At 37.9% G+C, this 12,126-nt stretch overlaps 1 protein-coding gene across 1 annotated transcript in view; it reads right to left on the reverse strand.

Annotated features, from left to right (window-relative positions):
* Positions 1–12,126, reverse strand: part of WDR49 (WD repeat domain 49) — a 128,021-nt gene that overhangs the window by 89,024 nt on the left and 26,871 nt on the right. The window contains 2 exon segments of the mRNA XM_087861381.1: positions 9,839–10,013; positions 11,188–11,364. Coding sequence (XP_087717507.1) covers positions 9,839–10,013; positions 11,188–11,364 — 352 coding nt within the window.

The raw sequence follows: 12,126 nt of genomic DNA on the forward strand, positions 1-12,126 counted from the left end.
CTAGGTTCTTCCTCCTGGGTTTGAAGCAGGCAAACAGGAGCTTACCAGCCATCTGCTGCTCCCCAAGGTCCAACTTATGCCGAAACCATGGTTTATTTAAGTCATGACTGGTCTAGAATGTTAGAGTGGGATTGCCAGATCTTGCTGCCTTTTGTCAGGAGGATCTTTCCATTTCTATCAGACTCACTGGCTCCGAAAGGCAAATAGCTCTTATCCTCTAGGAACGGTATTCATATGTCCTCCTTGTTTTCTCTCCATTCTTTTCTCTCATCTGTCTTTCTTTCAAAGAGAAAGAGAGAGAGAGGAAGGAAGGGAGAACAAACCTAAGAACTGATCAGATCCTATAAAGGTGAGTCGTCTGAGCCTCAATAGGGAGCAATTAATTTCTGGGCCATAAAGTTCCCTGAGCACCTCTACTCCCCTGCTGCTACTTTACGGGAAGTACCAACGGTCTAAAATCTGATGACAATTGTTCTTATAGGAAGCAACCTCACTGAAAATATTCCTTTTGTTTACAGAAAATGCTGAGGGTTATTGTAACTTGACTCAATGAAGCAATATTATAAAATCTAAAGTGTATAACAATACTGTAATTATATCTTCAAATCCATGGAAATTTTATAATATTATAGTACAACCAAAATAAAGTATTTCCACCCAGAAAATTACTTTGTCATGTGTTCCCACATTATATCCAACTATAATCTTCAGTTTCGAGGCTATAAAGAGAAACATATAAAGAAGTACATTCTGCTCTGGAATTCAAAGTATTGCTTTTAGATTTGACTCCGCAGGCTACCGAGTGACATTTATGGGCCTGTAGTGTTACATATCGGAGGCTCAACAATTCACACTTTATTTCTAGACCAAGATATAACTTGTATCTGATTAGATTGTGGAATGTCAGAGTTCCTGAGAATGCCTGAGTAAGAAGAGGTGAGGTTAAAGCCATTTCCTTAAAATAAAATTATCTGATAAATAAAAATGTGTTCCTCACTTCTTGAAGACAGCAAAGGAAATGATAGGTTATAATGAAGAAGTTTTTAAAATATCAAGCAAGGGAATGAGCAGAACTGATAAAATAAACGATTTGTTTTTAAAACTCAGTGAGTTTGAAGATTGGTAAAGTATTTTTTAAATTACTTTTAGATAATATTTTGAGAGGAAAAAAAGACAACCTGATCATGTCCGTCCATTAAGATGCTCACTTTCCGTGTTTCCGCTCTTTGCCACTTAGTCATAAAAAAAGGCATTAAGGGAACTGCCACTGATCCCTGTCCTCATTTGTGCTGTCGAAACGACCCCGTGTAATGGCAATTAGTTAATGTGGGAAAAGTGATTTGAAAATGAAAAGTGATACCTGAAAACTGAGTAAGTAATGCTGTTAGGCGAAGTTGGAATAAGCTAGAATGAGGCCGCTTTGTATCACCTGCCAACAGGTAGAAGCTGGAGCAGAGTAGAAAATTGGCCCCTTTTTCTTTCTTCCTTCCTTCCTTCCTTTCTTCCTTTCTTCCTTTCTTCCTTTCTTCCTTTCTTCCTTCCTTTCTTTCTTTCTTTCTTTCTTTCTTTCTTTCTTTCTTTCTTTCTTTCTTTCAGATTTAATTTAATTAATTAATTTATTTGAGAGAAAGAGAGAGAGCACAGAGCTCCCTCTGTGAGAGGGAGAAGCAGACTTTCCACTGAGCACAGTCCAATGTTGGGCTCGATCCCAGGACCCCGGGACCATGAACTGAGCCAAAGGCAGATGCTCAACCAAGCCACCCCGGCACCCCAAAATTGGGCCATTTCTAACTAGGAATTCTTGTGATCATTTTCTAAGCTTTTTTACTTTATGAGTTGTATGATTTTGGAAAACACCTTATCTTGAACTTTCTTGATGTTCTTTTGCTTGAGGGCATTTGTTTTCTGTTGCGTTTCTTATTTCGAAGTTGGAGTCTCATCCTCTGAGGCCCCCACACAGCCTTCTATATTCTGAGCAACTACCATTTCAAGAAGGAGAGAGAGAATAACCCTATCTATTTCATTTTAAAAAATCAAAATGCACCTAATTCCCCACTGCTAAGCACATTAAAAAATAATAATGCAGTTAATTTAATGACTTCTCAAAATACTGATTCGACCCGTGTTCATGATACAAATGAATCCTCACCTTCCACCATGCTGTTAAACAAGCTGCAGGAAGAGACCTCTTTCTTCAAACCAAGGCCACCAGCTCAAAGCTGATTTCAACTGTTTTAAATACAGCGAGAGAACTGGTAGGAAGGACATGGTGTTCTAGCTAACTCAGGGATGCACCATCTTTTTTCTGGACTAATTTAGATGCAGGGAAGTGGAACAAGGCACAACAAGATACTAAATGTAGCTTCTCTTCCAAACTTAATCTCTATCAATTGTGAAGGTTTCCAAAGGAAATGCAACCTGGGCTCTGTATTCTAAATTCTCTGGCACACCTCCATTAATTAGTGCAGCAATTACTGATTTGAGTATCAGTCTAAACTATTTTGTACTTTCTTTTAGCAGTGGTCAAACAAAGGGGACAAACACCTTTCAACGTAATAATAATAATAATAATAATAATAATAATAATAATAATAAATCAATGGTTTTTATTATTGACAATTTAGTGCTCACTTTTTCAGAAGCTACACTTCCAGTCTATAGTACCCAAGGTTTCCAATGATGTTGTCTATATGAGGATGCAATTATCTGGGACCAAAAAAGGGAAAACTCCTCTGAGATTCAAGACACTTATGTCTTGCCACTATTGCATAAAATCTGTCGTTACTTCATAAGCATTTCAGAATATAATTATTTCTCTATTAAAATATGACACAAAACCACTCAGACGAGATGAAAACATTTCTCCTTCAAAGTTTTAAATAAGGAATCTGAACCCTATCTTAAACCAGTAACTTAATACTCTCATGTTTGAAACTAAGTTTTTCCTTTGACATTTCAGCTTTATAAATATTTTATCCTTAGCTTCTATGAAACATTATTACCTTACGTGCTCATGTATTTCTTTCTTTCCTCAATTGTATATTCTTTCCTCACACTAAGAATAAAATCAGCCAAAATATTTCTTGAGGAGTTCTAAGAATATCAATTCATGTTGCTGGGGTAAAAAAGAAAAAAAAATCAAATGAAAGCAACCATTGGTTGCTTATTCCCAGTAGGAACAGCCTTGTGGACCAGGGAGCATACTCACTACTAAGCCCACTGTTCTATTTTTGACTCCAGCCTGCCCTCCTCTTTCCCTCTGCTTCATTTCAACATTTCTTTCCTTCTCCTCATCCGGAAATAACTGAGCTGCAAACAAACAAAAAAGTTGTATTTAAACTTCTAATTTCGATTGCTAAATCTGAGAACGGGCATTCATTCACTGGTTGGGACTGAAATGGGTCCTCCTTCCAGAGGTACTTTGAGCTTCAAATCTATAATTGGAAATAAGAGGGGTTCCTGGGTGGCACAGCGGTTAAGCATCTGCCTTCGGCTCAGGGAATGATCCCGGCGTTCTGGGATCGAGCCCCACATCAGGCTCCGAGGCTGGGAGCCTCCTCTCCCACTCCCCCTGCTTGTGTTCCCTCTCTCGCTGGCTGTCTCTATCCTGTAGAATAAATTAAAAAAATCTTTAAAAATATATATAAATATATATAATTGGAAATAAGAGAAAATCTATAAAGACTCTTTACCTTTCTATACTCTGTACTTTCTCCTTTTAAATTATCTTTTTTATTCATTTTCATCAATATCCATTCATATAGGACTACTAAACTGTACATTATTTGTAATTTTTTTACCGCACTTTTTTAACCATAAATAACCCCCTATTTAAAAAAAATTTTGTATCTACCAATATTTAGTAGGATTTCTTTTGATATTTCTCTTTCATTTTGCAATATTTTTCAATAGTATTTATCCAAGGTCTTAGTCTGTTCGGGCTGCTATAATAAAACAAACTGGGTGGCTTAACAACAGACATTTGTTTTTCACAGTTTTGGAGACAGAAAGTCCAAGATCGGGGTGCCTGGGTGGCACAGTCGTTAAGTGCCTGCCTTTGGCTCAGGGCGTGATCCCGGCATTCTGGGATCGAGCCCCACATCAGGCTCCGAGGCTGGGAGCCTGCTTCTTCCTCTCCCACTCCCCGTGCTTGTGTTTCCTCTCTCGCTGGCTGTCTCTCTGTCAAAATAAATAAATAAAATATTAAAAAAAAAAAAAAGGAAAAAAAAGAAAGTCCAAGATCAAGGTGCTGAGAGTGTGTCTGGTAAGGGCCCATTTCCTGGTTCATAGATGGCCTAATTCTTGCTGTGTCCTCACATGGAGAAAAAGTGAGAGACTCTCTGGGGTCTCTTATTAGACATGAATGCTATTCATGAGAGCTAAACTCTCCAGACCTAACCACCTCCCAAAGGACTATCTTCTAATACCATCGTATGGGGGTTAGAATTTCAACATATGAATTTGGGAGGAGACACAAACATTTGGTCCATAACATTCTGCCCTTCTCCCATCCATGCCTTTCTCAAATGCAAATTACATCCTAATATTCTCAAAAGTCTTAACTCATTCCAGCATCAACTCTAAAGTCTTAGTTTAAAGTCTCATCTAAATCAGATACTGGTAAGACTTGGGATACAATTCATCCTGAGGAAAATTCCTTTCCAAGCTGTGAACTTAGAAAATCAAACAAGTTGTGTGCTTCCCCAAAAGTGGTGGAACACGCATGTAATAGGCATTCCCATTCCAAAAGGGAGAAATAGGAAAGAAGAAAGGGGTAATAGATACCAAGGAAATACAAAGTCTAACAGGGAGAACTACATTGAACAGCCAAGAATAATCCTTTCTGGCTTGATGCTCTGTCTTTCAAATCCACTGGAATGGCAATGTTACCCCTGTGGCTTGGTGGGTGGTCCATACTGTGGCAGTGACCCCACCCATGTGGCTCTCTGAGGTGACCCACTGCTCTCCTGACTCCTCTGAGTGTGGCCAACCACGACTCTCTGCAGAGCCCTCACCCCGTAGGAGGTAGGTTGAGGCAGTCTGCCCCACGGGAACCAGAGAGGCAGCCTCATCCTTTGAAACCACTTTGCAACATCTCAGAAGAAAAGAAACAGGAACTTGGAGACATGGAAATAAAATCTAGCTAACCTAAAACACAGTGATTTAAAATAAATTTTTTAAAGACTGAATAAAAATGTATAAAGCCTCCATAACTTGTAGGATAATATGAAACATCTAAGATACATATAATGAGAGTCCCCCCCAAAAAGTGGGGGGGGACAGAAAATCTTGGAAAAAATAACAATAGAAAAATTTCCAAATTTAATGAAAACTACAGAGCCATATATCCAAGAATCTCAATGAATTCCAAGCAGCATAAACACACACACACACACACACACCAAGAAAACTGGAGCACATCACAAGGAAATTGCTTAAAATCAGTGAGAAAGGGAAAATTTGACAAAGCATTGTACCACGTGTTAGAGCAGACACTAAGGAGAATAAAGGACATATTGTATGCCCTAAGAAGCTTGTTTTAGTTCTCAGTTTATGTATACATGTGGTTTGCATGTGAGGCATCCACATTTCCTCTGGGTTTGAAAGAGTTATGACAGAACAAAAGTTCTAATGTAGGTACAGAAATTTTTAGGATTGTTTCACAGATTGAGCAGCATCTGAAAGCAAGATTCTTAAGAAGCCAGGAGCATAGCCCAAATTGAGAACCCTGCAGATCATGCGAGGAAAAGTCCATCGGAATCATATTGAAGCAGCAGCAGAATAAGGAGTTTGGTAAAGGGAAGGGAAGTTTCAGGAACGACACTGGCAAGAAGGACTCTTCTTTGGTGGCAGGATCTGGGTTATCCAAGAATAAGGGATCCTTCAGAGAGAGTCCACATTGAGAAGGTGAGTGGAGAAGAATCTGAACTTTGGGCCCAAGAGGGCATCTGTGATCTGCAAATAGAACATTCCTCACCTGGAAACTGATGTCTTTGTAGGACATTCTAAAATGACTCATCATTCCACATTTTCAGACCTCAAGTCCTTGAAGATTCCTGTTTCAGAAGGTTGCTTATTTTTTTCCTTGCTTTATCACTTCTAGTTTCTCATAATCAAAAGCCTTCTAATTGACCAGTCTGATTGTAGCTTCATTCTTTGTCCTCTAACCTACACCAGACAGAACTACCGAACAAATCTTTCCTAAATACTGTGTGCATCAGGTCTTTCCAAGTGTCCTCAGAAACCTTCAGTACTTCACTGTTTCACTTTCCAGCAAGTGTAAACTGGGCAAGCCACCAAGATTTCCAACATGTGTCCCTATTAGACCTATTCACATTTATTTCCTCAATACTCAGCCTCTGACCTATTCATGTCCATCTCTCACCCCATCATTAGGTCTGCTTGTCTTCCTTTACTCATGTTCACCATGCCCTCCCTCTTTCCCTCCATCTACCCATCCTTCAAGTAGCACCACCCACCCTCAAAGCTTTTCCTCATAAATTTGCTGCTTAAGCATTACTATGGGAGTTAATATCTTGCTTATATGGTTTAGTAGTTAATTTTCAATACTATTGTACAATGCTCTAATAAATTATTTTATGTTAATTCTTGTTCATATACTAAGCTTAAGAGTTATAATTAATCTTTCTTCTACAGTCTCCAATGCCTAAGACAGTTTTAAATCACATAAAAGATAAATAATTGTTGTTTGATTGACACATTAAGTCTGCAGTTCAAACTGACTAAAATAAATATATTTTTCAGCTATTTTTCTAAAAATTATTCACTTAATTATAATGAGTTTTGATTCACAGAGCTAAGAAAAATGTAATCCAAATTAGACAGCAAAGATCCTTGATATTGCTTTTACATGTAAAACTTTTCTGTAACCAATTCCTAATTGCAGTGATTTAGAAGCCAGACTCCAAAGTTGGATTTTTTTGGTCATAAACATGAATTATAGTGCTGATACTAAACTAAGTTCCCATGTTCTTTTGTCAGTAGACGAGGGAACCAAAGATCAGAATGATACTTTGGAAACATGATGAGCAATGACTTCACATGGACCTATAGAAAAATCCTTGTCTTGCACCTTTACAGACTTAACAGACTTATAAGTGGTTACTTTACAGCACAGCTGATTTTGGAGAGGTTTAAACGAAACTATGACAGGGTCTAGAGTAGGAACTTTTCATTCTCTGAGTATGAAGAGAGTATTTTGTATTTAGTATTTCATATTCAGAGAAAATAATATCAAATTTAAACAGAATTCTGTTAGCTACTTCTCTGTACATATTCTTATTAATTTAAGGTCATGGAACTCAAATAATACACCAAACTTCAGGAAGCCTACTACAAGTAGATTTTTAAAAGCTATTACTTTATTACTATAGTCTATCTAGTTTTTGTTTTATGTAGTAAAATATCATACTTGTAAAAATAACCTACTGGACCTGCACCAAAATAAAAGGCTTTTTCACAGCAAAGGAAACCATCAACAAAATGAAAAGGCATCCTACTGAATGGAAGAAGATATTTGCAAATGATATAACCAAAAAGGGATTAGTATCCAAAATATATAAAGAACTTATATAAATCAATGCAAAAAAATATTAATAATCCAATTAAAAAATGGGCAGGGGGGCACCTGGGTGGCTCAGTCGTTAAGCATCTGCCTTCGGCTCAGGGCATGATCCCAGGGTCCTGGGATCAAGGCCCGCATTGCACTCCCTGCTCCCCTGGGAGCCTGCTTCTTCCTCTCCCGCTCCCCCTGCTTGTGTTCCCTCTCTCACTGGTTGTTTCTCTCTCTGTCAAATAAATAAATCAAATCTTAAAAAAAAATGGGCAGGGGACATGAATAGTTATTTTTCCAAAGAAGATATACAGATGGCCAATAGACACATGAGAAGATGCTCAACTTCTCTAATCATCAGGGAAATGTAAATCAAACCCACAAGAGATATCACCTTACACCTGTCTGAATGGATAGAATCAAAAAGAAAATAAATAACAAATGTTGGTGAGGATATAGAGAAAAAGGAACCCTTATGCATTGTTGGTGGGAATGTAGATTGTGTAGCCACTGTGGAGGTTTCTCAGAAAATTAAAATAGAAATACCATGATCCAGTAATTCTACTCTTAGGTATTTATCCTAAAAAACCCAAAAGCACTCATTCAAAAAGATATATGCCCTTCTATGTTATTGCATTATTTACAATAGACAAGATATGGAAAATAAAGAAGATGTGGTGTATATACATACACACACACACACACACACACACACACACACACACACACACTGGACTATTACTCAGCCATAAAAAAGAATGAGAGCTTCTAATTTGCAACAACATAAATGGACCTAAAGGATATTATGCTAAGTGAAATAAATCAGACAGGGAAAGACAAATACCACACGATTTCACTTATATGTGGAATCTAAAAAACAAAACAAATGAATAAATAAACAAAAAAAAGCAAAAAGAGACCCATAAGGACAGAGAACAAACTGATGCTTGCTGAGGGTGGGGGATGGACAAAATGGATGAAAGGGAGTGGGAAATACAGACTTCCAGTTACAGAATGAATAAATCATGGGAATGAAAGGCACAGCATAGGGAATAAAGTCAAAGATATTGTAATAGCATTATATGGTAGCAGATGGTAGCTATACTTGTGGCAAACACGGTATAACATACAGACTGTGGAATTGCTATATTGTACACCTGAAACTAATGCAACACTGTGTGTCAACCATACTTCAATTACCATGCTTGTTTGGAAGAAGCTGCAATAGCTCTGTACAGTTCCTAGTACTGTGATTCTTGTTTCCATGTTATGCAAACATAACACATAATTTTGTACCTGTGACACATAGTAGAAAACCAAAAAATACGATCTTTTGTTTTTCCCACATTCAATATCATTCCAGAATTAAGGAATGGGCAGAAGGTACCAAAGGCATGATAAGATTTATATTGAAGAAAAAAAATACAAATACCCCAAAGAGGCTAAAACTACTAGCTGGGTCCATTTGACTGTCTCCCCTTCAAAGTATATGAGGAATAGACCTATGACATAACAGTCAAAGAGATTGTTAGTTTCCATTCCTTTCAATGGGAGTAATTGAATGTAGCAATTTAGAAGTGAAAAAATGACCATAGTCTTTAGCATCTGGACCAAAAGAGACATCAGAGCAAGTATTGCACATGTGGATCTTGAACCATCATATGCAAATTTTGTAAAAATTAGATATATTGTGAAACTAGCAAACTCACTGGTGACAAGGTTTTAAGAAAGTTGTGGCTTTCCATAGATGCTGTTTTATAGCATAGTCCTATCACACAGACTGCTCAAGTACTTTACATCAGAGGAACTCAGTCATATCAGCAAAGAGGGGGAAAAGAAGAAAATTAAGAAGATCCATTTTGAAGATGGTCAAACTAATATACTTTCATGAAAACATGAAGAAAACAAAGGAGTGGTTTTGAGGGAACTTGTTACGTTCTCTGAGTAGCCCTGGATGTGACTAGAGGAGATTTTTAGGATCAGAGTTGGGTTGGAGTTAAATGGATTCTGTGACCATATTCTTTCTTCTCTTGAGATGTCTTGAGTGCACAGTTCCCCTGAATTAATTGCATTACATTTTAGAAGGAAAGAAAAGAAAGAAATTCCTGCTAGTGTGCAGAAGCTAACAGACAGTCCAGGCCAAAACCTCCAGAGAACCAATTACTGGTTTTGAGACTAACAGTTTGTGGGAAACATTTTCATCAAAGAAGATAAATGTAGCAGTTGAAGGTGGCCATCTCCTTCATTACTGCTCAACTTCAGTACCTTGCCTGACCCAGTCTCCGTGATGAAGATTGTGCTCTAATGTGCAGCAGCACCTGTGAGAGCCAGAGCGCAGCTCTGCCCAGCTGATGGTCACCGTGGCTTCTGCATCTTCGTGTGCACTTCCAGGACGCTCAAACAGGGAAATCAAGGCCGTCGTGAAAGCAACTGCCTGAACCTTAAGAGAGATGTTGAAAGGAAAACACACATGGACGGTGTAATTGTTGCCAAAGATTTGATGTTCCTTAAGATTAATAAGGAATAGGGATGCCTGGGTGGCTCAGTTGGTTAAGCATCTGCCTTCAGCACAGGCCATGATCCCGGGATCGTGGGATCGAGTCCTGCATCAGCGGGGAGCCTGCTTCTCTCTCTGCTTGTGCTCTCGGTCAAATAAATAAATAAAATATTTTTTAAAGGATTATTAAGGAATAGCTATTGAATTAATGGGAATTTCCCCAATATTATTTAAAGGATGCAGGCAGTTATAGTAAAAGACAGAACAATGACCATGTTGGTAAAGAAATTACCAAGGGCAGCTCATTATTTGCTTTTATGATACACTTGTTATTAAACACACAAAGAATGCAAAGCTTTCACGAGTAGGAAAGGAAATTGTTCAAATCAGACTACTTCAGTGTTCGTGGGCATATTCTTGTGTCATTCAGCACGTAATACTCTTGCAGCAGGTGGGTGGAATGTCATAGGAAGACAAATCATCGTATCCAATGTCTGGGTTTGTGTGCTATCCTCACGAATGCATCTATCCCGCTGTTACATGACACAGGAACTAAGCACTGCCCAGGAGGCTGTTACAGAGGAGGCTTGTGAATGAAAACCAGTATAATTAATCTGAAAGAGTTGTAAGAGATAACTTTAGGCATTTAATAATTGGCAAGAAAACCACATGAAGATTGTCTTTGTAAGCAAGAAAAGGAACTGTGACCTAATCCATCTTTTCTATGTCCAGTATGTGTGGCCTTATAATCTGTAAGTTCAGAGGTCACCCTCTTTGTATTCTATTTCTATACCAAGCTACAGTTTGATGATTAAATCCATAGTAAACAGAAGGGGGAATGAAACATGAGAGACTATGGACTCTGAGAAACAAACTGAGGGCCTCAGAGGGGAGGGGGTGGGGGAATGGGATAGACTGGTGATGGGTAGTAAGGAGGGCACATATTGCATGGTGCACTGGGTGTTATACGTAACTAATGAATCATCGAACTTTACATCAAAAACCAGGGATGTACTGTATGGTGACTAACATAACATAATAAAAACTTATTATAAAAAAGAAAAAAAGAAAAAAACTAAAATAAATCCATAGTTCAATCTTTCCTTTCCTCACTTACCTTTCCAGTTATGTCCCCAAAAGAAAGAACTGATTCGTTGGCATCAAGGGGGTCATACCAATATTCCATACAAATTGGCGTTCCTTTCAGGCCTTGGAGTTTATATTGACAAGGAAATCCTCCTTTGGACAGCAGATCATAGAAACAAATCTCTTTACTCGTAAAAGCCACTGCTATCTAAAGTAGCAAACAGAAAATCCGAAAGCATTTCTGATGAATTTAGTGAAATCGGTATACAAAGGAGACATGCAAATCTTAGCACCAAAGCAGACACTGTTCCCTGAGGGTCACTAAGTATTACAGAAACATAGCATGGTGGCACTAGTGTACTTTATTCTAACTTTGGACACTAGCCAAGAAAAAAATTCTTCCCATTAAAGGCATTTGAACATACTTTCTTCTGTATCCCCACTTCACACACCTGCCAACCTCTTCCATCCATGGGAGATGAGATGATTAATCACATAGAAAAAACAAAGACAGAGGGCGACAGCATCACACGGTCATGCCAGAAGCTTTACAAACAATGTTTTACAAAGCAAGCAGAGGCTTTCATAAAAATCAGTTGATAAAAACTCTGTTAAGTAGCTTCACAAGTCAGATAAAATCCCAAAACCATTTTTAAAAGGGTAAATAAATTTGGTGATAAAATTGATAAAACTATAGCTAAACTACCCCAAGATTTAAAAAAAAAAGAGTGAAAATACATATTACGAAAATAAGAAATAAAAGAGTACACTACTAATGCCTGATAGAAATAAAAGGGGATTATAAGAGAATATCATAACCAATGGAAGGCCAGCAAAGTAGATAGCCTAGATGAGATGCCAAGACAAATTCCTGGAGACAAAAATATTACCTAAACTAACTCAGAACCAAATACAGAATCTCAGCTGACAAATAGTAAGTAAAACAACTGAATTAGGAATCAAAACAAAA

The sequence above is a fragment of the Ursus americanus genome, chromosome 4, assembly GCF_024610735.1.
Source record: "Ursus americanus isolate L20-20 chromosome 4, mUrsAme1.1.p, whole genome shotgun sequence".
Lineage (NCBI taxonomy): Eukaryota > Metazoa > Chordata > Mammalia > Carnivora > Ursidae > Ursus > Ursus americanus.